General features: G+C 52.2%; 2 protein-coding genes across 3 annotated transcripts in view; one reads left to right on the top strand and one right to left on the bottom strand.

The window, feature by feature from the left end:
* The window catches only part of LOC309363281 (uncharacterized protein), a gene marked incomplete at its 5' end in the record, with an annotated part of 163,115 nt that overhangs the window by 34,867 nt on the left and 102,613 nt on the right, over positions 1-25,635 (bottom strand). The window lies entirely within an intron of this gene.
* RGL2 (ral guanine nucleotide dissociation stimulator like 2) lies at positions 5,728-25,610 on the top strand. Of its 2 annotated transcripts, XM_081901779.1 has the most exons (18): positions 5,728-5,976; positions 6,338-6,488; positions 7,789-7,887; positions 8,273-8,508; positions 8,798-8,857; positions 11,161-11,446; positions 12,062-12,277; positions 13,412-13,515; positions 14,424-14,508; positions 16,493-16,570; positions 16,675-16,749; positions 17,405-17,437; positions 17,555-17,676; positions 19,131-19,223; positions 19,667-19,796; positions 20,593-20,838; positions 22,640-22,754; positions 23,637-25,610. In XM_081901779.1, the coding sequence occupies exons 2-18, from the start codon at positions 6,369-6,371 to the stop codon at positions 23,846-23,848; spliced, it is 2,310 nt and encodes a 769-aa protein (XP_081757905.1). In that variant the 5' UTR covers positions 5,728-5,976; positions 6,338-6,368; the 3' UTR covers positions 23,849-25,610. The 2 variants fall into 2 exon arrangements, with proteins under 2 accessions (XP_081757905.1, XP_081757906.1); XM_081901780.1 differs by lacking the exons at positions 5,728-5,976; positions 6,338-6,488 and adding an exon at positions 7,376-7,538.

The raw sequence follows: 25,635 nt of genomic DNA, 5'->3' as shown, positions 1-25,635 counted from the left end.
ATCAATTGATGAAGATGGTCATCCAAATGTCGTAGACCAAATGGAGCAAACAGCACGCAGACCTAGTGGTGGGAGGAAAAAAATCCTTAAATAAGAGACACGGGGGAATGATTAATGGACTTCAATGTCTGTACACTAATGCGCAAAGCATGGGAAATAAACAAGATGAGCTTGAGCTCTTGGTACAGCAAACTAAATATGACATAATAGGCATTACTGAAACCTGGTGGGATAAGTCCCACGATTGGAATGTAATAATAGAGGGATACAATCTATTTCAGAGAAACAGACCAGACAAGAAAGGAGGAGGAGTGGCGTTATATGTCAGGGATGTGTATACCTGTGAAGAGATCCAAGATTTAGAACCTCAAAGCCAAAGTGAGAGCATATGGGTCAAAATTAAGGGAGAGAAGAATAACAGTGACCTTATTGTGGGAGTTTACTATAGATCCCCAAGCCAAACGGAGGACATAGATGACGCCTTCCTGGAACAGATGGCGAAACATGCAAAAGGAAGGGAGATAGTAGTAATGGGGGACTTCAATTACCCGAATATTTGTTGGATGTCAAACTCAACCAAGAGCATAAGGTCAAACAGATTCCTCACTGGCCTTGCAGACAACTTCATTGTCCATAAAGTGGGAGAAGCAACAAGAGGAACAGCATTTTAGATCTGGTCCTAACCAATGTTGATGACCTGGTTAGTGGGGTAGAAGTGGAAGGATCATTAGGCGCGAGTGATCATGCTCTTCTGAAGTTTACTATACAGCGGAAAGGAGCAGCCAAGCATACTAGGACTCAGATAGATAGATAGTTTATTACGGCCATAGGCCCACATTCAATACATCATACAGCAGAACAGGTGTAACAAGATAAAATTAATAAATTAAATCACCTGTAAGTCAAGTACATCTCAATCCGTAAGTTTCTAAATTCCATTAAAATAAGAATATAGCGCTTAAGTATCAAATTATCAGTATAAATCAATATTATTTAGGCAAAATCAATAATCATAGAGTAATCCGTTTTTCTTTTTATAGGCTAATACTGTTATCAGAAATCTGGCAACAGAAAGGGACCTACTCGGATCAGAATCTTGCAACAAATGTATTAGCTGTGTTTCTAAGGAGTCACCTGAGATTTCCAATAATAAAGGGGACAAAAATCTGCTCCGAGAAACTGAATGTAGTGAACAGCAGAATAGTATATGTTGTAAAGATTCTATAGATCTATTATCACATACACACACCACTGAGATCCGACCATTGGAAAATCTATTATTCAAGACATTGGAAGGAAAGGCGTTAAATCTTGCCTTAATAAAGGCATATCTGTGGGCCGCTACAGACAAAGAAGTCAAATAAGATGGTAACTGCTGTGAGGGCACTATGCCAAGATTTAATGGTGAGCAAGTGCCACTACCCAAAATGGTGTTTTGTTGTAAGTCAATCTCCTCAAGTTTTTGAGTGAGGGTTTTTTTTTGCTGTGGCTAGGTCCAATTCCAATAATTCTGATGGAGACAATCCATAGGTCACTACTTCGGAATGGATCTCTTTTGCCCCTAGGACGGGAAAATTATCTCTCCAGAGGCATTGAATCAAATACAGATTCGGGAGCCTATGCCTTAAGGACAGCCAGTAACAAAGGCTGCGCCTCCAAAGAGTATTTTCTAAAGATGTAGTTTTTAATTCTAAGCGAATAGCTGCGTTACTAACGCATTGAGGAAGTTTTAGCAGTTGTCTTAGAAATTGGTTTTGAATTACCTCCAAGGGCATCAAGTTTACTGCGGTCCCCCATAAAGGAACAGCATATGCCAATGTTGCAATTACTTTAGCTTTGAATACTTTCAGGGCAGATGGAACATGAAGAGCCCCGTCCGAAAAGAAAAAGCGCAAAAGCGCAAAGGATAGGGCCTTGGCCTTGTTTAAAATATGTGCAATATGCGCCTTCCAACCCAGATTATATTGGAGAAAAACTCCCAGGTATTGAAATTTATAGACCTGTTCAATAGGTTTTCCATCTAATTGCCACTTATAGGATTTCCGACTTTTTGAGAAAATTAGTACTTTTGATTTAGATTGATTTATAGTGAGGGGATTTGTTTTACAATGTGAAACAAATAATTTTAATGCTCTCCTGAGGCCAATTCTTGAGAAGGATAAAATCACAGCATCATCAGCATAATAATGGGCAACGATAGTTTGCGAGATGGGGGGCATGGGTGATTTCCTGAGATTCAGCCAATGGTATCCTCATGTCACTAATGAATAAATTGAAAATAAAAGGAGCTAGGATACATCCTTGCCGGACTCCTCTGTTGATGGGCACAGAATTTGTGAGATCGCCGGCTGGGGTTATTCTCACCCTAGCAGCCGACCCCTCATGCAGCTGGGGAGATAAAGCCCTTCTCCTTATTCTTCTTCTTGGGCCTCCCTCCTCACTGCCTGTCCTGGCGCAGAACCTGGCGGATCCCCCAAGGCCACTTGCCTGGCGTCTCCTAATGGAGAGGCCTCCTCCTCTGTGGGGCCAACATGGCGAGGAGAGAGGCTGCCCTGTGGAGGCCAAGCCATCATGGCAGGAAGGCGGCTGAGGACCAAAGCTCCGCCCTCCTTCATCTGGGAGGAGAGACCCCGAGAGTGTGGGACCCCCGAGGCCCACAGGGGAGCCATGGCATCTCTGGGAGCCGCTGGGGCCTCTGGAAGAAACAAAATGGCGTTCCCGCCTTTTTCAGAAAAGGGCGGGAAACGCCTTCTCCTGGCCCTGCCGCCTCCTGGGCTCCTCTTGGGCCTGCCTGGCCATGGGGGGGGGGGAGGAATCCAGCTGGCCCCAAACAATGGGTGGGGGGAGAAACATGGAGAGAAGGCAGGAGAAATGAAGGAGAAGCTGGGAGGGGGAGCAGCCAAGAGGGAAACTCAGGGGGAAAACTCCCTCAGGAAACCGGGCGAAGGAGAGGGCAAGGGGAAATCGTCACAAAACTGTGACGATTTCTTTCTCTCTCTCTCTCTCTCACACACACACACAAAGACCCAGCCATCCCTGCCTCCCTTCCCCCTGGAAATGACTTTGCAAGTGGAAGGCCCTGCCTCCTTCGGGAGGGGAGTCCAGCAATGGCATCCATTGAGAGCAATTGCCCTCCATCTGGCAAACATTTCTATCCTCCAAGAAATTCTTTCTTTCTCATGGCATCTCAGCATATTCTTCCGCCATCTTCATAAGCCTTTCCCCCCTTTCGTTTGGGCAAGGGCTCCTTTCCATTTTTGCACGCAGACCCTCATGGAGAAAGGCTGGCTCCTGCCCCTCTCTCTGGCCAGGGGCCCGTGGGCTTTCAGGTGCCCCACAGGACGTGCGTCTCTGCAGAACAAAAGCCCAAACCTCGCCAAGATGGCTCTCTGCCCTTCTCCCCCTTCTCCTTCCCCCAAACCCCTTGCCCTCCCCTGGAGCAGTTACCCTGCAACCTCCCAGATCTGCCCCCCCCTCATCTCTGGTCACACCTGGGGCAAGAAGTCTTGCTGAGGACCTTCAATGGCTCTCCATGGGTCTCTGCTGTCCGCTTAACAGCCCTAGTTTGGCCAGGCTACCCACGAATCCCTTTGCATTTTATATTTCTCCCTCTCCAAAACACAAATAATCCCAAGCCTGGCATTTCTTAATTCCATGTTTCTCCAAAATCTTATATCCCTCTTCTTGCCGCCACCGCCATAGGATACATAAACAAATGAAACAATTCCTTCGGTTGCACCAAACATGCTTTTTTAAAATAATGGCATGGGAGGCATTACTGGAACCTGGTGGGACTCAGGACAGAAAGGAGTTTTGGTGACTTTAAAGTCGCCCGTGCAGGTGGAAGTTCAAGAGGGGAAGCCTCAGCCTGGTCCAAAGTCCTGTTCTCACAACCCGATGCTCCAACCCACAAGCAGGGCCCGGGTGCAAGAGGACTTCCCCCTGGGGGTTTCCAGCAACTGGGGTCCAGAACCTCCAACCTTGGACTCCCATCTCCTTCTACGTGGATTTGTACGATCCTCTTCTAAAGCCATCCCTGCCTCCTGCTCCAGCGAACTCCGCACGTTAGCTGCGTGAAGAAGCAGAATGATGCCAGCAGGAACTATACCAGTGGGACTCCTGCCTGTCACGCAGCTCTCAGCCAGCGGGGCATGCTGGCCATCCCTATTAATATGGGCCAGAGCTTTTCAAACTTTTCCTGTTGGCGACACACTTTTTGGACGTGCATCATTTTGCAACACAGTCATTCAGTTTTACAATAATAATAATAATAGTAATAATTTATTATTTGTACCCCGCCCACCTGGCTGGGTTTCTCCAGTCACTCTGGGCGGCTTCCAACAAGGATTAAAAATGAGCATTCACAGGGCACACCTACGCACTGCAGCCCAACACACAGTTTGGAAAGCTCTGGTCTAGGGAAAGGTGCACTTTGATACTGGGATCGAAGGTGTTAAATCAGCAAGGGAGGGGAGGGAGAGGCTGAAGGAAGCCCCTCCCTGCTTGGGTGACGCAACCCCTTCCTGGAGACAGGAAACTGGGTTTCCAGACCCCCATTGTGCTCCTTCCTGCTCTGGGGGAGATGGAAGGAGTCCTGGGGGAGAGGGAGAGGCCAAATCCTGCTGTGGGGCGAAGGGAAAACACGGATGCAGAACACAACAGAATCTCTCTCCCCAGGGGAATATATTTTCGAAGCTGCAGCCAAAGGCTGGGCAATGGAGACTGGATTTCTCCTGTGTCCTCGCAACCAGAATCCTTGGCCTCAGTTCCCTTTGTAGATTTGCAAGAGGGGTCTCCCAAGGCTCATCTAGTCCAACCCCGTCTTGGCAGGCCATTTCTCCATTGTTAAGAGAAAGGGGCCAGGCTGGTGTTCCCAGAAGTTGTGGACTACTGTATTTATTTATTAGATGTGTGTACTGCAACTCCCATCAGCCCTGGCCAGCCAGTGGGCATACTGTTCCACAACCGTTGGAGGGCACCAGGTTGGCAAACGCTGGATCTGCACAAGACTGGGGTCTGCATGGACCCCAATGCACCCGCTTTGCGACTTTGATCGGTGCAATTGGCAGTGCTGCTGGTGCCACGTAAATCCATTTCTGCGTCTGTAAGAAAACGGAGCTTTGGAACTCCCTGCCTATTGACACCCAGGCAGGCTCCTTCACAGCTTTTGGCACCTGCTGAAAACATCATTGCTTGGCTGAGAGGCGTAGGATGTTGGCATATTCTTCCCATGTTTAAAATAGCTCTCAACAGCGTTCATCGTTGTATTTCTGAATTCCACATCTTCAGTTCAAGGGATGTGTCCGCACCATTTGTGGAGTCACACACACAGGCGGCAGTCTCAGCTGTTCCAGCAATTTGCCCACCTCTCCAGCTTCCCTGCACGAGCCGGTTCCATGTTTTCCACCCGCCCTCTCCTAAAGTCAGAGGACCCATCCCTCTCTCAATACTGGGGCTCCACACTCCGAATCCAGTTCTGCAGTTTGGCATAATTCACACCAGCCCGATCCTCCTAGCGCTCCACCCCAGGCTTTCGCTGAAGCTGACCTCGTTTGCATCGACTTCCCCTCTGGGCTCTGCACCTGCCACCCTCAGTCCGTGAAGGCCGGTTCCAGGTTTTCCTTCTGCTTCCAGCTCTCCCCTAGCCATTCCTGGGCAAACTCCAGTTCCGTGGTTTGGGGCTGCTCAGGGCTTCCTCTACTCGGCGCTCCGGCTCTGCCAGCCTCTCCCGCTCCCTTCCCGAGGCGGAATCCAGTCCCGGGCTTTCCCCAGTCCCCTGGCTCCGCTCCCAGGGAGTCCGGCTCCGGTTTCCCCTTCCTTCACTTTGTCCCTGGCTCCGCTCCCAGCTGGCTCCGCTTCCGGACTTTCCATCCTGCCCCCTCCCTTGGCCGGCGCCTGGCAAAGCAACGGGGCACTCCTGGGTCCCTGCCCTGCAGCCCAGCAGCACCCCATGGGGTCCTGCCCTCCAGCACCCAGGTGAGACCCAGCAGGGAGAGGGCTGGCCCCCATGGGAGGGGGGGCGAGGCATCATCAGTAGGAGCTGGAGTGGAGTTGGTGGGAGGGGACCCCAGGGGTCATCCATTCCAACCCCGTGCAAGTTTTCGGAAGGAAGGAGGCAAGAGTTTCTTGCAAGCGCTTTGGGGGCTGAGGGTGTTTTAAAAACAAAGTTTAGGGGTGGGATTCTTGCCCGTGGGACCCTCGTCGCAAGCGCCCTTAAGAGGAGGCGCGTTTGCAGTTAGGGTTTGGGGTGAAAACGGGCAATAGGGTGGGAGACACCCCCCAAAAAAAAACCATGGGGAAAAACACCCCCTCCCCTGCTTCTCTCCCCCCCCCCCAGCTGCCCTCGGGCGTGAGGGGAGGGGGTCCGGATGTTCCCCCGCTCTCTTCGCCACCTGCTGGACGGGGGAGGCGACGCCGGTGTGACCCTCAGCGCTTTCCGGAGCAGGACCCCCGAGTCGGAGCGCGGAGGACCCCCAACTCCTGAGCAGGTCAGTAGCAGCAGGGAGGGGTTTGTTGAGGGCGGGGGGACGCATGCAGGAGTTACTCTCTGCGGGTTTGCTTGGCAGGTGCTGGGTTCAAGAGTTCCCTCGCCCGTGCCCACGAGCCATAGAAGGGCCCCCCGGGGTCATCCAGCCCAGCCCTAGCCATGCAGGAACCACGATCCCTTACAAAGCCCTGTTTAAAAACCTCTGGCGAATCCCAGCATTGCCCAGGGTCATCTAGTCCAACCCCCACCGGCTGCTTCCAGAGGTGATCCCCCTTTGCAGACAGGTGTCCCGCCCGCCCGCCTCATTGTGTGGGGCTGGTCCGCTTGGGGGTTGTGATCGCGCTGCCCCCCCCTCCGGCCTGCACTGCAGGGTTGGCGCAGTGCGTCTCTTTGCATTCTCGGTGTGCAGGCTGGGACAGGTGCGTGTGTGTGTGTGTGTTTGCGTGTCTGCCTGCTGCTCTCTGTTGACCCACTGTGTGGCTGCGTTGCCCGGGTGACAAAGCTCCGTCTCTGGAGGCGAGCACCTTTGATCCGGTGTTGTGGGCACGCCTTCCCAGCTGGCAGCTGCACCTGTTGGACTCCGGCCTGCCTGCCTGCCTGCCTGCTGCCTAGGTGTGCATGTGTATCGCGGGGCTTCCAGGCAAAGGCCCTGTTGTTGTTGTTGGGGGGGTTGGCTGAGAGAGAGAAGTGGAATCTGGTTTGGCCTGTTTTTGGGGAAGTCCTCTGCAGGGCGGGGAAGGGGCCGGGCCCAATCCTGCCAAGCGGAAGGAGAGGAACCGACACCGAAAGGGAGGCAGGAGAGAAACACACACGAGGCCTGGGTGGGGGGCCGGGAGTAAGCCTGGGCCCCCCCATCCCATCCCAGCCCTCCTTCTGCAGCTAAGAGGACCCCCCCTTTCTCCAGCTGGGGGCAGGAGGGGTGCAAAGGGGGGGGTGATCTGCCACCCCCATGAAGGTCTTCCTCCGCCTGGGGGGCTGCCTGGAGCCGGGAGGGGGCTCCGCAGAGGGGGGGATCCTCACCCGCACCCGTTGGTACTGCCTGCCTGTGAAGGTAAGGCTCAGAGGGTTTTATGGGGGGGGGGTGAAGCCAAGGTGGTGCCGTGGCTTGAGGACCTGGGTTCAAATCCTGGCCGGTTGCCTTCTCCCAGCCTGGCCTCCCTCTCAGGGTTGTTGAGGGGGAGGCTTGAGGGACGGAAATGCCACAGACCCACAAATAAATAGACATAAATGAAGGTGGCAACTTGGGGGGTGGGGAGGAATTGCAAACGGGCTAAAATGTCATTTTTCTCCCCCCACCGCAGCCCCCAGTGACCTTGTGGGAGGAGAAGGAGGAAGGCGCCATCTACACCGTCAGCTCTCGGCTGCCAGGGGGCGCCAACAAAGCCAGCCTGTTCTCTGGGGTAAGTCGTGCCCATGCCTGGGGGGTATATATTGCCAAAGGAAGAGAAGCATTGTTAAAAGGCGTATCACTCACATTGCTGCTTTTTCGTGGCATTTGGCGGAACGTCACCTGTTGAATCTCTGCCTGATGTGCAACAGTTAGAGGCCCTGGTGGTGCATAAGCCAAGCAAGGGAATGACCTGCCACAGGCCAGATTAGGAGGAGGAGGAGGAGGAGGCTGCCTCTGTTTACATAAAATTGAAAAATCGGGAGGGACCCCCCAGAGGTCATCCAGCTCAACCCGCCGGCCGTGCTGCTAAGAAATCCACAACTTACAGCTTACAAACCAAGCCTCCTTCCTTGTCATTGGAGCCCACCCCTTTCTATTTCTCCCCTCCCCCACAGGGCGAGGACCCGCCAAGCGCCTCAGGTCCCCCGGGGGCTGCTGATGCCTCGGCGCTGGGGGTGTCGGGGTCACCGGCCGGCCGCTCTCGGGTGCTGAAGGCTGGATCGCTTCCTCGCCTGGTCAGGCACCTTCTGGAAGCCCCTTCGCTTGGGGACACCTGCTACGTGCCGGCCTTCCTGGCCACCTACCGGACGTTCGCCACGACCGGTCTGGTCCTGGGGCTCCTGCTTGAGAGGTTTGCAATGGAGGGGAGATGGTCTGGGGGGGGGGGAACGTTGGCAGTGCTGTTTGTTTGGTCCGCAGGCGGAAACCCAGCAGGTGCAGCTTGTGCGGCATCGTTAACATTGCTGAGTTTTCATAGTAAGAACAGAACGTCACCGGTTGGGTTTCTGCCTGCTGGGCAGCCGCCTGAGGCTGTGGAGAGGTGGCGGGTCGCTGGCTGGGCTAGAGAGTAGAAGGATTACTTAATTTATTGAGTCCCTTGGTATTCTCGCTTCCTCCCCGCCCCCTGCCCCCCCCCGCAGGCTGCAGGCGGTTGTGGGTTCCAGTTCAGACGCTACCCCGGAAACAGCAGACCTTCAGCGGTGAGTGGGTGCCTGCTTCCTTTTCCCTGCTCCCCTGAGCACTTAATAACAGCCCCCTCCCCAAAAGAAATATCCCCCTCCGCAGCCTAAATCCCATTTTCTGAGCTAATTCCTGAGATGCTTCTGGACTCTCTCCTCTCTCTACCAGAAGGATGGCTGCCTGAGTTGGTGTTATGATTATGAACTGGGTAAGGTCCTTGAATCGGAGCACTGGAAGGACCCCTGGCGGTCATCTAGCCCAACCCCTTGCCGTGCAGGAACCTCAGAGGTCCCTGAACTCGGCACATGCTCAGAGGCACAGTGGTCGTCGCGAGCTTTTGGGTTCCGGTTTTGAGCTCCGTCTCCAGCCTTGCTTCTGAACGGCCTCACGTTAGTGCAACCCCGTACGCAGAAACAGAGAAGGGTAGAGTTGGAAGGGGTCCCCCTGTGGTCATCTAGTCCAGCCCCCGCCAGGCAGAAATCTCAGAGAAAGCCTTGGTGAAAATATTTGTCCAGCTTTGTGTCATATAAAAAAGATAAACAAAGACGTTTATAGCAATAAAACCATAAAGCCGCCTTTGCACAAGACCATGTTAAAAAGTTACCTTGTTATCTTGTAAACCTCTTTTTTTTTAATGATAGGTCGATATATACATATTTTTAATAAATAAATAAAAAAACAGGCATCAGTTCACCACTGACGAAGATTTACATCTATTCCATTATTAGGATTAGGATTTATATATCATCCATCAAACGCTTTCAGGGCAATTCACTAGATAAAAATACAAGATTAAAACACAAATAAGTAGTTGAAGCAAAAGAAAGCCAAACGAACACAAAAATAGTCAGTCATTCCCTCCTCTCCTCCCGGCTTGCAGAATATAGATATTTTCTGCTGTCCTGGGAGACTGTCCTCCTGGGCTGTCCCCTTTTGGAGACAGGACATTAGGTCAGGAGAGGGTCAAGCAGGGCTGCTCCTTTGAGCCTTGAGTGGGAGGCGGGTGCGGGAGACGACACCCTCTCTGAAACGCCCTCCGGAGAGACGAGGCGCTTGCCGGCTGCGTCTGGTCTTGCCGTGGGCTCCCGGGAGGGATGGGCGGTGAGGCACGTGGACTGGGGTGGGGGGCGGGGGCGAGGCCAGGGCACGTGGGCTTGGCTCCCTCGCACGAGTGAGTCACCAGAGACACCCTGATCTGGGAGGCTGCACCTGCTGTCTGGGGTAGGGTGTCTCTGAGACGGGTTCAGAACAGGGCAACCGGAAAGGTCATAGAGCCATAGAATGGGAGAGTTTGGAGGGACCCTAGGTAGTCATCCAGTCAAATATTAATAATAATAATAATTTATTATTTATACCCCGCCCATCTGGCTGGGTTTCCCCAGCCACTCTGGGCGGCTTTCAAAAGAGCGTTAAAAACAGAATAAAATGTCAAAACTTCCCTAAACAGGGCTGCCTTCAGATGTCTTCTAAAAGTCTGGTAGGACTGATGGGAGGGCGTTCCACAGGAGAGGCGCCACCACTGAGAAGGCCCTCTGCCTGGTTCCCTGCAACCTCACTTCTTGCAGGGAGGGAACCGCCAGAAGGCCCTTGGAGCTGGACCCAGGTGTCAGGGGTGGAGACGCTCCTTCAGGTCTACTGGGCCATTTAGGGCTTTAAAGGTCAGCACCAACACTTTGAATTGTGCCTGGAAACGTACTGGGAGCCAATGTAGGTCTTTCAAGACTGGTGTTATGTGGTCTCAGCGGCCGGTCCCAGTCACCAGTCTGGCTGCCGCATTCTGGATTAGTTGTAGTTTCCGGGTCACCTTCAAAGGGAGCCCCACAGAGAGCGCATGGCAGTAGTCCAAGCGGGAGAGAACCAGGGCATGCACCACTCTGGCGAGACAGTCGGCGGGCAGGTAGGGTCTCATCCTGCGTATCAGACGGAGCTGGGAGACAGCTGCCCTGGATACAGAATTGACCTGTGCCTCTCTGCAATGTCGTCAAGTGCAATTCAGGAATCTTTCCCCCTTGGTGGGAACTCACGACTCTGAGAGCTACGGACTGAGCCATCTCTTTGGGGCTTTTTCATTCAGAGGGAAGGCGAAGAAGAGGCTGATACACCTGGAGAGAAACGGGGTTGGACTAGATGACCAGCAGGCCCCTTCCAACGATTCTATGATTATATGCTGGAAACCACAGAAAGGGAGGGAGGGCTCTTGGGGTTTTGAATCCCATTTGCCCGTTTCCCATAATGGGCCTCTCTGACTGGCTGTTGTGCTGGGGTGGGTGGGGCTTCCTGGGATCCCAGCAGTCACAGACTCCCCCCTTTCCCCTCCCCACAGGGCCCTGGGGTCTCTGCTGTGCTCCTGGCTGGACGGGTACCCGGAGGACTTTGTGGGGCTGGACGCTGGCCTGAAGGAGCAGCTGGGAGCCTGGCTGCGCTGGGCGCTGGGTAGCGGATCAGACCCTGAGAAGACCCTCCTGGCAGCCGGCCAAGAGGGAGCTCCCAAAGGCCAGGAGGACCCCCGGGAGGACGAGGGCATCACGGACGAAGGGCCCCCAGACCCCCACTACATCCTGGGGCTCCAGGCGGAAGACGTGGCTGCTCATCTCACCGAGCAGGATGCTGTGAGTGTGACCGGGGGGGGGGCAGGGGAGAGGGCCTGGGGGGGATCCTGCAGGGGGTCTGGATGAGCTCCACAATCCTTGTTCTGCCCTCTGTCATGGCCCACCCTCCACCTCTTCGGGCATGAGGACTGGAGACTTGGGAGGTTTTGCCTTCCGTCAACGAAAGCTATTCTTGGTCAGTGAGAAAAAGGAGGATTGGTCTGAGAAGATATTGAATTATTGGGGGAATTGAAACATTAAAAGTTAAATAAACCTTGTGGAGGGAGGAATGTTAAGGCAAATAGAAGTGTACATATGGTTGATTTGAATATGTATATTATTGAAAATGTATATTATTGAATATTGTATACCCAATGTATCAGCCGCCTGGGGGGTTTCATTGTGTTTTGGTGGTTGGTAAAACATTAATAATAATAATAATAATAATAATAATAATAATAATAATAATACAAAAGCTGTTCTTCCTGGTCAGAAAATCCCTCGCCATCCACCTAGCCTGTGTTTGAGGGGCACAGGTTTCGGGTTCCTTTTAAGCCAGCCTGCCAGGGATTGGGGGCTTTTGGGGGGGGGCTCTCCTCTCTTCCTCCCCCCCTTCAGTTTCTTCTCTCTCCGCAGGAGCTCTTCCTGCGCCTGGTGCCCCACGAGTGCCAGGGCCAGCTGTGGTCGCAGCGGGACAAGAGAGGCCACGAGGGAGCCTGCCCCTCCGTCCGCGCCACCGTGGCCCAGTTCAACCGCGTGGCCAACGCCGTCGTCTCCTCCTGCCTGGGCGACACGGAGCTGCGGGCAGCGCAGAGGGCGCGGCTGCTGGAGAAGTGGATCCGCGTGGCAGAGGTGAGTCCTCCTCACAAGGAGGGCGTTGCGGTTCCTTCTGTCCCTTTCCGGCTTCATGCTGGATTAAGCTTTGTGGGTAGGCTAAAATCATAACAGAATGATGGAATTCATAGAGCCATTGAATGGTTAGGGTTGGAAGGGGCCACCCGAGGGTCATCTAGCCCAACCCTCTGCTGTAGCATTCCCAAAGCAAGGAAGGATTGCACTCTGATTAATAAAATACACATGAGGCTTGACCAGCAAGACTCTGGGAGGAGGTGCCAATAATAATAATTCTCCTCTGTCCACTCCTCGGCCCAGGTCGTTTTATTCACAAAAGAACTTTTTACACAGTGTTCGTAAGAACCAATCAGATTTCCTCTGAGCATTTCATAACCGCCACGTGGCACAGATCAGAAGAAATTCTTTTAACTACAAAGACTACTTTGAGCATGCATACATATCTGAGAGTAAATAAAACAGGACTAGAGGAATGCATTCAGCAAAACCCCAGAGGTCACAGACAGGAGTTAGGATGGCAGTATTTGCCATCTCCTTGTGAACCCTCTTCCTGGTCCTTAAGATCTATCTAAAGATTAAACTACATCAGATTAACCTACTATCTTTATGTACTGAGGATGCCTGATGAAGCAACTGGCCTGTGTTTCAGAATGCTTATACGTTCCTGTCAGGCATAGAGAAAGCAAATGGTCGAGGTGGAGAGGCCTGGGGGATTCGATCAGAAACTGTTGTCAAGGAATCAAACCCAGTCAACGCATCGCGGACACAATGGCTTGCTTCATTTTTCATAATTCCTCATAGCAATCCCACCGGACCCCCTCCTCTGGATATTTGCACCCCCTACACTCTGCAATGCTGGAATCTTTTGCCCAACGCAGCACTCGAATCCATGACGCTCAGATTGCAGTCGTGGAGTTGGAATGGGAAGGCAGGAATAATAATAACAATAAACAAACAACAGCAACCTTTCTGGGTCCATGGAGCAGTGTTTGCCAACTGCTGCCTTATCTATTTCTTTGGAATGTTTGTAAGCTGCATTTGTCGTTGTTGTTTAGATTTAAACACGTGGCCTTTGCATAAAAACCTTCCAGGAAGGCGGTGGACAGACCCTTTTCTTATTTTCTCTTTTCCCAGGAGTGTTTTCTCCTCCGCAACTTCTCCTCTCTCTATGCCGTCGTCTCTGCACTGAAGTCCACCCCTTTGCATCGCCTCAAGAGGACCTGGGAGGAGACATCCAGGTGGGCCCCGATCCTCTGCTTCAGAGCTCCTTCCCCTCGCAGAAACACACCCACACCCCCCCCCACCCGTCTCTGAGACCCTGAGCAACAAAAACTAGGCTGCCATCTACCCTGGCATTCCCCTCTTCTTGCCCAGGTCCTTGGGTCCTCTTCCCAAAGCGCATCTCTTCCCTGCCAGGCACCCTCTGGAATTGTACGGTTGGGTGAGACACCTCTGGGTCATCTAGTCCAACCCCAGAATCACAGCTCACCAATGCAGCAGAGGTGTCTAGGGAGGTCCCTACAAGCACACAAGCCTGTTCCCTCTTAGGCAGGGTGCAGCCCATTAAACTTTTTCTTTTTATATAATTTTTTATTATTTTTTTAGCATATTTAAACATATTTTGACATCTTATACAATTTTTAAAAACATATTTAAACATATTTTGACATCTTATACAATTTTTCATCAATCTCGTCTGAAAAGCTTCCAATCTAATCTCTAAATGCACATTTCCCACTTCTTCCATTACATTTAATTCATAACGAATATCACTGTTCTTTCTCTAATTTGCAACGCTTCACAGATTTTTCCTTACACAGCTTCTTGTAGTCCTACTAGCATAATTTGTTGGTAATATGGTTGCTCTTCAAATAATTCGTGTATTTCTTCCAATCTTCTGTAAATCTCTGGTCCCGCAAGTTTTGAATCCTTCCTGTCGTTTTATCCAGTTCTGCGCAGTTCATTAATTTGTTTGCCATTCTTCTTCCGTCGGCATCTCCTCTTGTTTCCATTTCTGGGCGCAGCCCATTAAAGGTGGCCTGGCTGACCTGTTGTCTCTGTCGTATTTTAGTGCTGGGGTGCGGTTGAGGGACGGGGTTCCCTTTTGAGACTGCCCTACTCAGCTTCTCTCCCCCCACCCCTCCAGGGACTCCCTCCGCTGCTATGAGGAGCTGAGCGCCGTCTGCTCGGAGGAGGACAACTACAGCCAGAGCCGGAGGCTCCTCTTCCAGGTATTTATTCCATGTTCTCCGCAGAATCGGGATCCAAAATGACCGTAACAGATTGGAGTACTGGGCCCAGGCTAACAAAATGAATTCCAACAGGGACAAACGTCAGGCTCTGCACTTAGGCAGGAAGAAGCAGATGCACAAATAGAGGATGGGGGACACCTGGCTGACTAGCAGTACATGTGAGAAGGATCCAGGGGTCTTGATGGACCACAAGCTGAACTTGAGTCCACAGGGTGATGCAGCAGCAAAAAAAGCTAATGCGATTCTAGGCTGCATCAAGTCTAGTGTCCAGATCAAGGGAAGTGATAGTCCCACTCTATTCTGCCTTACTCTGACCACACTTGTCGTACAGTGTCCAGTTCTGGGCACCACAATTTAAGGACGTTGACAAGCTGGAAGGTGTGCAGAGGAGGGCGACCAAGAGGATCAAGGGCCTGGGAACTAAGCCTTATGAGGAGCGGTTGAAGGAGCTGGGTATGTTTAGCCTGGAAAAGAGACTTGAGGGGAAACTTCAAATATCTTAAGGGCTGCCCCACGGAGGAGGGAGCAGGCTTGTTTTCTCCTGCTCCGGAGGGTAGGACTCGAACCCATGGCTTCAGGTTACAAGAAAGGAGATTCCAATATATGACAGTAAGAGCTGATTGACAGTGGAACAGTCTCCCACGAGAGGTGGTGGACTCTCCTTCCTTGGAGATTTTAAAGCAGAGGTTGGGTGGCCATCTGTCATGGATGCTTTAGCTGAGATTCCTGTATTGCAGGGGGTTGGACTAGATGACCCTAGGTCCCTTCCAGCTCTAAGATTCTATGACTCTCTCCCAGGTTGCATTCTGCCACTCTAACCACTGCACTACCCTGGCTCTCGATGTCTGGTGGACGTTTAAACCCCCACACACCGGCTTTCCCCTGGCATAAAAATGTTCAGGGCTTTGACTTTTTGCAAACTGCAGTTCCTAATCTATTGCATATCCTATCCTGAGGAAATCCCTTGCATCTCTGAGCCAACCTTCTCACTCGGCTTGTTTGTTTTTGCACCATCGGTGCTTACAGTCCTCACTTTCCGGGCAACAAACTCTTCCGAGGCAGCTCATGAGCGGAAACGGCCCGTGAAAACAAACATTGAAGTTCAGATGCCGAAGCAAAACCGGATGGGGTGTGTCAAGTGTCCCTCTGCATGTCTCCGAAATCCGGGACATGGCCTGAGACTCAGGGCTTTGTAGGAATTGCAGCGAAAGAGTCCCTGGCAGACGGCCACCCAGCCTCTATAATAATAATAATAATAATAATAATAATTTTTATTTATACCCTGCCCTCCACAGCCAAGACCGGGCTCAGGGCGGCTAACAACAAATATAAAAACAATTGAATGAAATACAGCTTAAAAACAAGATTAAAATACAACATTAAAATGCAGCCTCATTTCAGTGGAAACTCAAAAACTTTTTTGGGGATGAAAACGTCAAGTCTTCAGCAAGGCCAACTATCCAGACTGGTCCTACGTGGGCCAGAAAAAAGCCAGGAAAGTCCCCGAATAGGAGTTGCATCACAGAAGGAGAAAGGAAAAAGGAAAGAGGGGAAGGGGGTCAAATTGATTCCAAGCCAAAGGCCAGGCGGAACAACTCTGTCTTACAGGCCATGCAGGAAGAAATCAGAGCCTGCAGGGCCCAGGTCTCATGAGGCCCTGGCTCTGGTTGAGACTAATCTGACTTCCTTAGGGCCCAGGACCTCTAAGGTGTTGCTATTTATGGACCTTAAGGTCCTCTGTGGGGCATACCGGGAGAGGTGGTCCCGTAGGTACGAGGGTCCTAGGCCTCTGCTTGAAAACCTCCAATGGGGGAGAGACGTTCGCCTTTCGAGGGAGTCTCCTGATACCCTACTACTGAACACGTTTTTGAATGCAATTTGGACCGATGTGCACATTTCGGCATGCAATTTATCCTAAAATAATGCAGTTCTGAATTCTCTTCTCTTCTCCTGCTCCCCACAGGATGGCTACCCTCGAGGGGCTGGGGCGGACCCGATCCAGCGCAGGCAGCAGCGGAGATCTTTGGAGCATCGCCCCGTGGTACCCAGACTTCAAGAGGAGGGGAGGCGGGCTAGGGCCGAGAGGCCAGGAATGCAGGTCCCCCCGTCTCTGACCTCCTTCCTCTCTTGATCTCTTCCCCGCAGGGCGTGGTCCCCTACCTGGGCACTTTCCTCAAGGACTTGGTGATGCTGGACGCAGCGACACGGAACAGGCTGCAGGTGAGGACCGGGTGGCAGGCGGGGAGACGCCAACCCCGGGCCGGCCATTCGGCAGGGGAGCAGACTTGTAGAACTACAGAATTTTGGGTTTTGAATGGACCCCCTAGGGTCATCCAGTCCAACCCCCTGCAATGCAGGAATCTCAACTCTCTCGGAAGGCGGTGGGCTCTCCTTCCTTGGAGGTTTCTCAGCAGACGTTGGGTGTCCAGTTGTCGGGGAGGCTTTGGTGGAGATTGCTGCCTTGTAGGGTGGGCTGGATGACCTTGGAAGGTCCCTTCTGTGATTCTACGGCGAAGTGACCCAGCTGCTTCCAAATGCAGAGGTGGGTTGGCAGGAGGAGGACGGAACGGCAACTCGCGCAGAGAGGCAACCAGGGAGAGAACTTTGGGGTGGGAATCCCAGCAGCCATGAATGAGTGAGCCAATTTTATTGGGGCAAATCAGGAGATCTTAGGCTGCACTCCAGAAACAAGCGCAATCTGGGAATTACGTCTGTGAAAAGCAGGAGGCAAGCGACTTTTGCTGGCCCTGGTGGGGCTGGATCTGTCTCGTGGGGTGCATTTGGGCTCATTTCTGGAATAATTGCGTCTCTCGTCCCCCCTGAGTTGCTCGGGGTCCGACTAAATCTACAATTCTGTGACTCTTTCTCTTTGCAGAACGGGTACATCAACTTTGAGAAGCACCGCAAGGTACGTGCCGCATTGGGAGAGGGGAGGAGCATGCAACGGGCACCCCCTTAAAAACGGGGGGGGGGGGTGCGCCTTCTATTATTAATGACCATTTTTCTCCCCTCCCCCCCAAAATAGGAATTCGAGATCCTCACCCAGCTGCGACTCCTGCAGGCCAGCTGCCGCAACTACGCCCTGAGCCCTGACCGGCACCTCCAGCGATGGCTGCAGCGCTTGCCCCGACTCAGCGAGGGCCAGAGGTGGGTGTCAGGATCCCACCCGAAACCCAGTCTGCTCTTTGGCCCTAGAATCCTAAATCGGTTGGAAGGGGGTTCCCGGAGGTCACACGGCCCACCCCCCTGACATGCCCTGAGCCCCTCCGTTTCTGCAAATGTTTAGCTGGAATTTGTGGAGGGGACCCCCCAGATATAATGCAGGCTGACCCCCCCAAAGCCCATGACCATATATCAGCAGCATCAAAGTTTGTATACTGCTCTTTATCTGCAAACCTCAGAGCGGTTCACATTGTGGTGAAATAATAATAATAATAATAATAATTCATACCCCGCCCATCTGGCTGGGTTTCCCCAGCCACTCTGGGCAGCTTCCAACAAAGTATTAAAATACAGTGGTCTGTTAAATATGAAAAGCTTCCCTGAATATGTCTTCAGATGTCTTCTAAAAGTCTGGTGGTTGTTCTTCTCTTTGACATCTGGTGGGAGGGTGTTCCACAGGGTGGGCACCACTACTGAGAAGGCCCTCTGTCTGGTTCCCTGTAACCTCATTTCTCTCAGGGAGGGAACCGTCAGAAGGCCTCCGGAGCTGGACCTCAGTGTCTGGGCTGAATGATGGGGGTGGAGAAACTCCTTCAGGTCTACTGGGCCAAGTTTAGGGCTTTCAAGGTCAGCACCAACACTTTGAATTGTGCTTGGAAACGTACTGGGAGCCAATGTAGGTCTTTCAAGACCAGTGTTATGTGGTCCCAGTGGCCACTACCAGTCACCAGTCTAGCTGCCACATTCTGGATTAGTTGCAGTTTCCGGGTCCCCTTCAAAGGTAGCCCCACGTAGAGTGCATTGCAGTAGTCCAAGCGAGAGATAATTGCAGACAGTGAAGCGGTCTCCCCCGACAGGTGGTGAGCTCTCCTTCCTTGCCTCTGTCATGGAGGCTAGAGCCAAGATTCCTGCAAGGCAGGGGTTGGACTGGATGACCCCTGGGTCCCTTCCGACTCGGAAGATTCTATGATTTTATGACCCTGTCCTTCAGAAGCTCCTGACAAATTTTCCACAACAGTCCATGGCATCTTGATTCGGAATAAAGGGCTCAAGCTTTCAAGATGCCGCAAGACCCTGGGCAGTGGTCAACAAAAGTGTCCTGTCAGTTCCAAGATTTCCGCAGGGCCACCCAACCCCCTTGCAATATAGGAAACTCAGCTATAGAATCCTTGACCGACAGCTTCAAAATCTCCAAGGAAGGTTTTCCTGGCCCCTCCCCTTCCCAGTCTCGTCCGGAGGTTTGGAACAGATTTAGGGGGTTTATGGGGGGGGCAGGGTGAATCCTGTCCTGTAATTTTTGCTGCAACAGACTGAAACACAGCTGCAGTTTTCTCTTCTGGGAATTTATTATTATTATTATTATTATTATTATTATTATTATTATTATTATTATTATTAAAATATTTAAAGCAGACATTCTCCCACTTTCTCTCTGCCAGCTACCAACTCTCTTGCACCATCGAGCCGCCTGCGGAAGGAGCGACCCCTGGCCGCCCCGTGAAGCCCACCCTGGTGATCACCCACTGCGCAGAGTGAGAGGCGGAAGGGCCTGGGAGAGATGGGAGGGACCCCCGAGGGACATCTAGCCCAACCCCTTGCCAAAAAAGAATGCATGACGGCTGGCCACCCGTCCTCTGCTTGAGAAACCTCCAGCGAAAGAGGAAGTCCAGCCCCACCTCTTCTCTCCCCCTGCCCTCTAATTTCGAAGCTTTCTTTTCAAATAATAGAATTGTAGAGCTGGAAGGGGGACCCCTGAGGGACATCTAGCCCAACCCGCTGCAATGCGGAAATCTCAGCTCAAGCACCGCTGGTGCTCAAATGGCCACCCAACCTCTGCTCCCATGAAGGAGAGTCCAAATCGCAGCTGTCCAGCTGGAATCTTAAAACCCTAGCGCTGTAGAGCTGGGTTTCACCTGCTGAAACGTCTTCTCCTGGTCCTTTCCCAACCACCAGACGTTTCTCCTTTCTCCTCCAGCCTGGCCACCTCGATTGGGATGAGCACCCTTGTCTGCTGGGACAAGCCCAGCTACCCACAAGCCCCACCAGACCTCCTGCTGCCTCCACCTGGTTCCCCCACCCCCCATGGGCAACCGCACCAGACCCAGGTGAGTTGGGGGGCCGGGACGATGTCCTTTCCCAGCTGCGATTTGGGAGCTCTGCGGGAATTTTCACTTCGTAAGCAGAACAAGGGTCCTGCTTAGTATCACTTTTTAAGGAAAGGTCTGGTGCTATGCTGCTTTTACTGTGATTTTCTGTACCTTTAATCTCTCATCTGGTTTCTATCTTAGGGCTGCCATACCTCCAGGGTTTCCCAGACACTTCTGGGATTTGGGTCTGGAAAATGGCGTCGGGGTTGGGGGGGATTTTCCTGAAACCAGCAAAATGTCGGGGGAAACCCGGAAGTATGGCAAAAGGGATGAAAACTGCGAAAAAATCTGCAGAAAAAAGCTCCAGAAAATCAGCAGCTCTGTCCGGATGTTCACTTTTGGAAATATGGCAACCCTAATGTATCTTATCTACCTATTTTTGTTCAATTGCTTTTTCACAATTGTCTTTCCTATGACGCTTTTATTTGTTTCCATTTTATCCATAATCCACCTTCACAAGTACCTGGGTTTGGAATGAGACCACTTTACTCTTTCAGCGGCTGCCTGTTGGTGCTTTTATGTTGCATTTTTTCCCATGTTGTTAACAGCCCTGGGATCTGTGGAAATTTAACAAATAAATGAGGTACCTACTGAGGACCCGTAAGAAGCAACTGTGCCAAAAGGGGGGCATCATTGTGAATATTAGAACAGTGGGGGCAGATTTCTCCGAAGTCCCCTGCTGCTGCCGGCCCGTGTAGACAGCACCGAGCAGGACGCATCCCTCGCTAACCCTTGCCTCCCGCTGCCTCCCCAGCATATGAAGTGGCCCTCCGTCTCCTCGCTGGACACGGCCCCGGAGAACGCCTCTCCCTCCTCCCCGGAGGGCTTGGCCCCACCCCCTGCCGTGGGGGGTACCTTCGTCCGTGGCCACCGGCGCTCAGCATCCTGTGGGTCGGCCTACCCCACGGCCCCCGCCCCGGACAGCGGACTCCCCTCGGACTGCCGCATCATCCGCGTCAGCATGGCTCTGCACAACGGCACCCTCTACAAGAGCATCTTGGTGAGCGAAGGGGGCAGGACCCCAGGGGAAGAGGGGCCCTGGCCGGGGAGGGGGGCGCAGAAACAGCCCTTAGCTGTCCCCCGTGCGTGGCAGGAGGTTGGTCTAGACCAGGCACCCCCAAACGTGGCCCTCCAGATGTTTAGGGACTACAATGGAATGAATTTTGTTATTATGGTCACAGACCAGTTCCAGGTCACTTACAGTATCAGGAAAATCATAAAACACAACAGGGATACATTGAATTGCAATTGGGTACAACACAGAAAATTCAGATACAGTGATACCTTGGGTTAAGTACTTAATTTGTTCCAGAGGTCCATTCTTAGCCTGAAACTGTTCTTAACCTGAAGCACCACTTTAGCTAATGGGGCCTCTGGCTGCCGCTGTGCTGCCGGAGCACGATTTATGTTCTCATCCTGAAGCAAAGTTCTTAACTCTCGAGGCACTATTTCTGAGTTAGCAGAGTCTGTAACCTGAAGCGTCTGTAACCCGAGGTACCACTGTATAGCAGCAGTGTGTGTGTGGTGTGTGGTGTGTGTGTGTGTGTATATATATATATATATATATATAATATTGATCACTAAAATATAACCTAAAATTATCATTTAAAACCTGAATCATTTTGGTTGTACAGTTTGTTCCCTAAGTTTTATGGCAGTCGCACAGAATTTGGCCACCCTTAGCGTAATCTCCAGGTCTTTGCCCTCTACCGGGAGTTTTAGACATTGAAATTTGGACCCATTTGGAGATTTCTGTATAACAGGAGTGATAAATACCGAGAGACTACTATTCCCATCATCCCTGACCACTGGTCCTGTTAGCTAGGGATGATGGGAGTTGTAGTCCCAGCACATCTGGAGGGCTGAGTTTGGGGGTACCTGGCCTAGATGGCCCTAGGGCAGCCTTTCTCAACCTGTGGGTCCCAGATGTTGTTGAACTACAACTCCCATCACTCCTAGCTAGCAAGGCCAGGGATGATGGGAGTTGTAGTCCAACAATATCTGGGGACCCACAGGTTGAGAAAGGCTGCCCTTCCCGGGCTGCAGCTCTACGGTTCCCCAGCCAGGTGCCTGCCAGCTCTTTTGCGCTATGACGCGGGACCAGGTTATCTGTGTTGTGGCCTTACCCCACGTGCAGCCACTCAGCTGCTTAGACTGCAAGGGCTGGGCTGGATGACCCCTGGGGGCCCCTTCCAATTAACTCGATATGATTCTGTGATTGGCTGAACTGGCCCATTCTCAGGGGCAACGTAACACCCGTTCTGCCTCTGTAATAAAATGGATTTTCCGGCATGGCAGCTCCTGACTGTGGAACTCCCTGCTGAGTGACACCAAGCAGATACCATAGAATCAGAAAGGACCCCCAAAAATCATCTAGTCCAGCCCCCTGCAATGCAAGAATCTCAGCTCAAGCGCCCCCGACAGATGGGCACCCAACCTTTGTTGTGATCTTAACAGCGCCTCCTAAAGCGTTTTTTATTTTGGACAGGCCTACCCAGATAACGTAGAACGTTGGTGTGTTTTAATCTGTTTTCAGTTTGCCACAAAGGTTTTTGTTTCATTTTTAAGGTTTTACATAGTTATTTACACACCGTTTCTGCCAATAGTTTCATTGTTTTTCAAAATGGCTTTGAGGCTTGTTTGTTTTGTTACAATCCAGTGGCCTGTAAATTTTATGAAATAAACTCACAATCGGCCCTGGTCCAAAAAATCCTGAGGGGCACCCAATTGGCAAAGGCTGAAAATCCTGTTTCTTCTCTCTCTCTCTTTCTCCCTGTGCTATTGCTGCCTGCCCTCTGCAGGTCACGAGCCAAGACAAGGCGCCGGTTGTGATCGCGAAGGCGCTGGAGAAGCACAACCAGGATCGGGTCCTGGCCCCCAACTACGAACTGGTGCAGCTCCTGCCGGAAGGCCGAGGTGAGGCCTGTCTCTGTGCTTTATAGTGGGGAGCGGGGAATCTGAGGGGATGTGAATCCTGCACTGCAAAGGGGGTTGGACTAGATGAGCTCTGGGGGGTCCCTTCCAACTCTACAATTCTGTTGCAAACATTTACGCCACTGGTTTTAACTGCTGGCTGCGGGATTTTGCAGTGCGTCAAATTGCTTTTAGGGTACAATTAGCTTTCCAGTGCTTCCCCGGCAGCTTATACAGTGGTACCTCGGGTTAAGAATTTAATTCATTCTGGAGGTCCGTTCTTAACCTGAAACTGTTCTTAACCTGAGGTACCACTTTAGCTAATGGGGCCTCCTGCTGCTGCCACACTATTTCTGTTCTCATCCTGAAGCAAAGTTCTTAACCCGGTACTATTTCTGGGTTAGTGGAGTCTGTAACCTGAAGCGTCTGTAATCTGAAGCGTCTGTAACCCAAGGTACCACTGTAAATGTTTCCTTAAAAAATATTTTTCCAACAAGGCAGCACAGAGGATGATGTCTTTTAAACATTTCCCCTGCTTCAAGGCTGCCCAATGGACTTCAAAGTCTTTATTATCCTCCCCTTGTCCGTCAGCAGATTTTCCTGATGTTGACAAAGTGGCAAAAATCTTGCGGCTTTGTATTTGGGTTTTTAAGAAAACGGCAGCTCAGGTTCTGCAAAGCTGCAGAGCAACAGAGGTTTGGGAAAGCAATGCTAATAGAGGTGTGTTTTTTTTAAGATGGGAGATGAGCTGTGCCCCCAGGAGTCCCTGGTTCTGGCTTTGGGCGCACCATTCCTTTTCCACAAGGGAACTCCAAAAATGAGCCGTTCCTCTCGTTCTTCCACCTTGACCCCTTCTCGCCCTCTCTCTTCCTACCACCCCTGCAGAGCTGGCCTTCCCGACCACGGCAAACGTCTTCTACGCGATGAGCAGCACCTGCCTGGACTTCATGCTGCGACCCAAGCGCCCGCGGGAGAAGCCGCCCCCTCCGCCGCCCCCGCCCAAGCCCAAGCCGACGCCGCCCAAGGGGGTGGAGATCAGCGCCACCTTCCCGAAGATCAAGGCCACCGGGCGGAAGATAGCCAGGGCCCTCTTTTGAGTTGGGCAGCAGGAGGACAGAGCGGTGCCTCGGTTTCCACTCGCTCAGGGCTGGCAGCCCACGCTGCCCTTGAGACTGGGGACAGCACAGGGTTGCCAGAGGGCAACGCGGTGTCAGAAGTGGCAAAATGTTGGCAGAGCTGCGTTGGCAGGTCTGGCTGGTGGAGAACCCTAGTTTTCCAGAGTCTTTGAGGAACTCAATGTCCTTAACTGCTTGGACCCGGGGAAAGGGAAACCAGAGCGCAGGACCCGATCCGACGGATTCAAATGACGAGAAAGGAGATTCCGGCTAAACGTTAGGAAGAACTTCCTGCTTGATGGTGGAACTGGAGCTGGCAGAGTCTCCTCCATTTTTTAAGCACAGCTTCAATGGCCACCTGGGATCCTCTAGCTATGATTCCGCCCTCTCAGGGGGCTGGACTAGATGATCCTTGCGGGCCCCTCCTGATCTTCCGTTGTCCTGAGTCTGTTGTCCGATTTCCAGTGTCAGCACCTTTCCTTTCCTTCATCATGCCGTTCACAGCTCAGTCGGGTAGAGCGTGGGGCCGATAAGGTTTGCAGTCCCACCTTGGACCGCTGGCGTTGGACTGGATGATCCTCAGGTGCCTTCGAACTCTGCGATTCTACTGAAACCCCTCCTCTCTAGCTCAGGGGGAAAGGCTGCGTTGTCGAAGACACGGATGTTGTGTCGCGCTTGGAAGAGTTTCCATCTGCGTTGCACACTTCCTGTTGCAGTTGCCACCGGCTTCCTGTTTCTTTGCCGTGGGCGCCTTCTCCTCTCGCTCTGGACTCCCCCCACTGCCCCACCCCCGCCTGCCCCAAGTGCCTTGACTGTCAATGGGAGGGTTGCCAAGTGGCCCTGAGGTGCTTTGCTTCCTGCTGCGGGGAGGGAGGGCTTGGCGGATTGCCCTGATGACGGCTCCCTCTTTTTGGACTGGTGGGAAAGTGGAGCAATTCTGTGCCTGTCGGAGGCTGTTCCTCACAGATCCCAGATGCAAACTGCCCCCTCTGCTAAGCTCAGCTGCCCCATATCTCAGGGAGGGTGTGTGTGACTCTAAGATGCACTTGGCACTGCGCCGAGTGCAAATTAACACTAATGTTTTTAAAAAAGACAGCGCTATGTTGTGAGGCTGTGGGGAAGGGTTCTGCCTGACCCACGGCCAAATCTGTCCTTCCTAAAGCGAGGGGGAAATGTCACCTGTGAATCCTGATGCTGGTGGGAAGACGGTGACTTTTCGCGGCCGTTTTACACGGACAGCCACTTTGCAAATTCCGCTCCAGCCGCCCTCAGGTTGGGATCTCCTCCAGGGGTTTTGCACTGAATTTCCCATCAGCCCCAACCAATGGCTTCAAGTTACAAGAAAAGAGGTTCTGCGTAAATGTGTTTCTGAACCGCCTTCTCCTTCCTCAGAGGTTTTTAAGCCAAGGTTGGGTGGCTGTCTGTCATGGGGTTAGGCTAGATGGCCCTTGGGGGTCCCTTCCAACACTTGAATTCTATGGTTCATTGGGCAGGCTTCTGTCAGGTATCATTGAGCTCTGGTTCCTGAATTGCAGGGGGTTGGACTAGATGACCCTGGGTGTCCCCTCCCAACGTCACAATTCTGAGATTCCAGGACTTTTGGACTACAGTTCCCACCAGCACCCGATGGGGAGTTGTAGTTTAAAACCCCAGAGGAGATTGCAGGTTGAGGAAGGTTGGGAGTTTCCCCACTTTTTGCACTCCTCCAGGCTGCTCCTTCTCACCGCGCAGCTAACATTTTATATACAAATTGGCTCTCGTCTTTCGTG

Source organism: Podarcis melisellensis (assembly GCF_964234715.1).
Source record: "Podarcis melisellensis genome assembly, chromosome: 2".
Lineage (NCBI taxonomy): Eukaryota > Metazoa > Chordata > Lepidosauria > Squamata > Lacertidae > Podarcis > Podarcis melisellensis.
The sequence above is the reverse complement of the archived record's forward strand: the minus strand, read 5'-3'. Positions and strand labels throughout refer to the sequence as shown.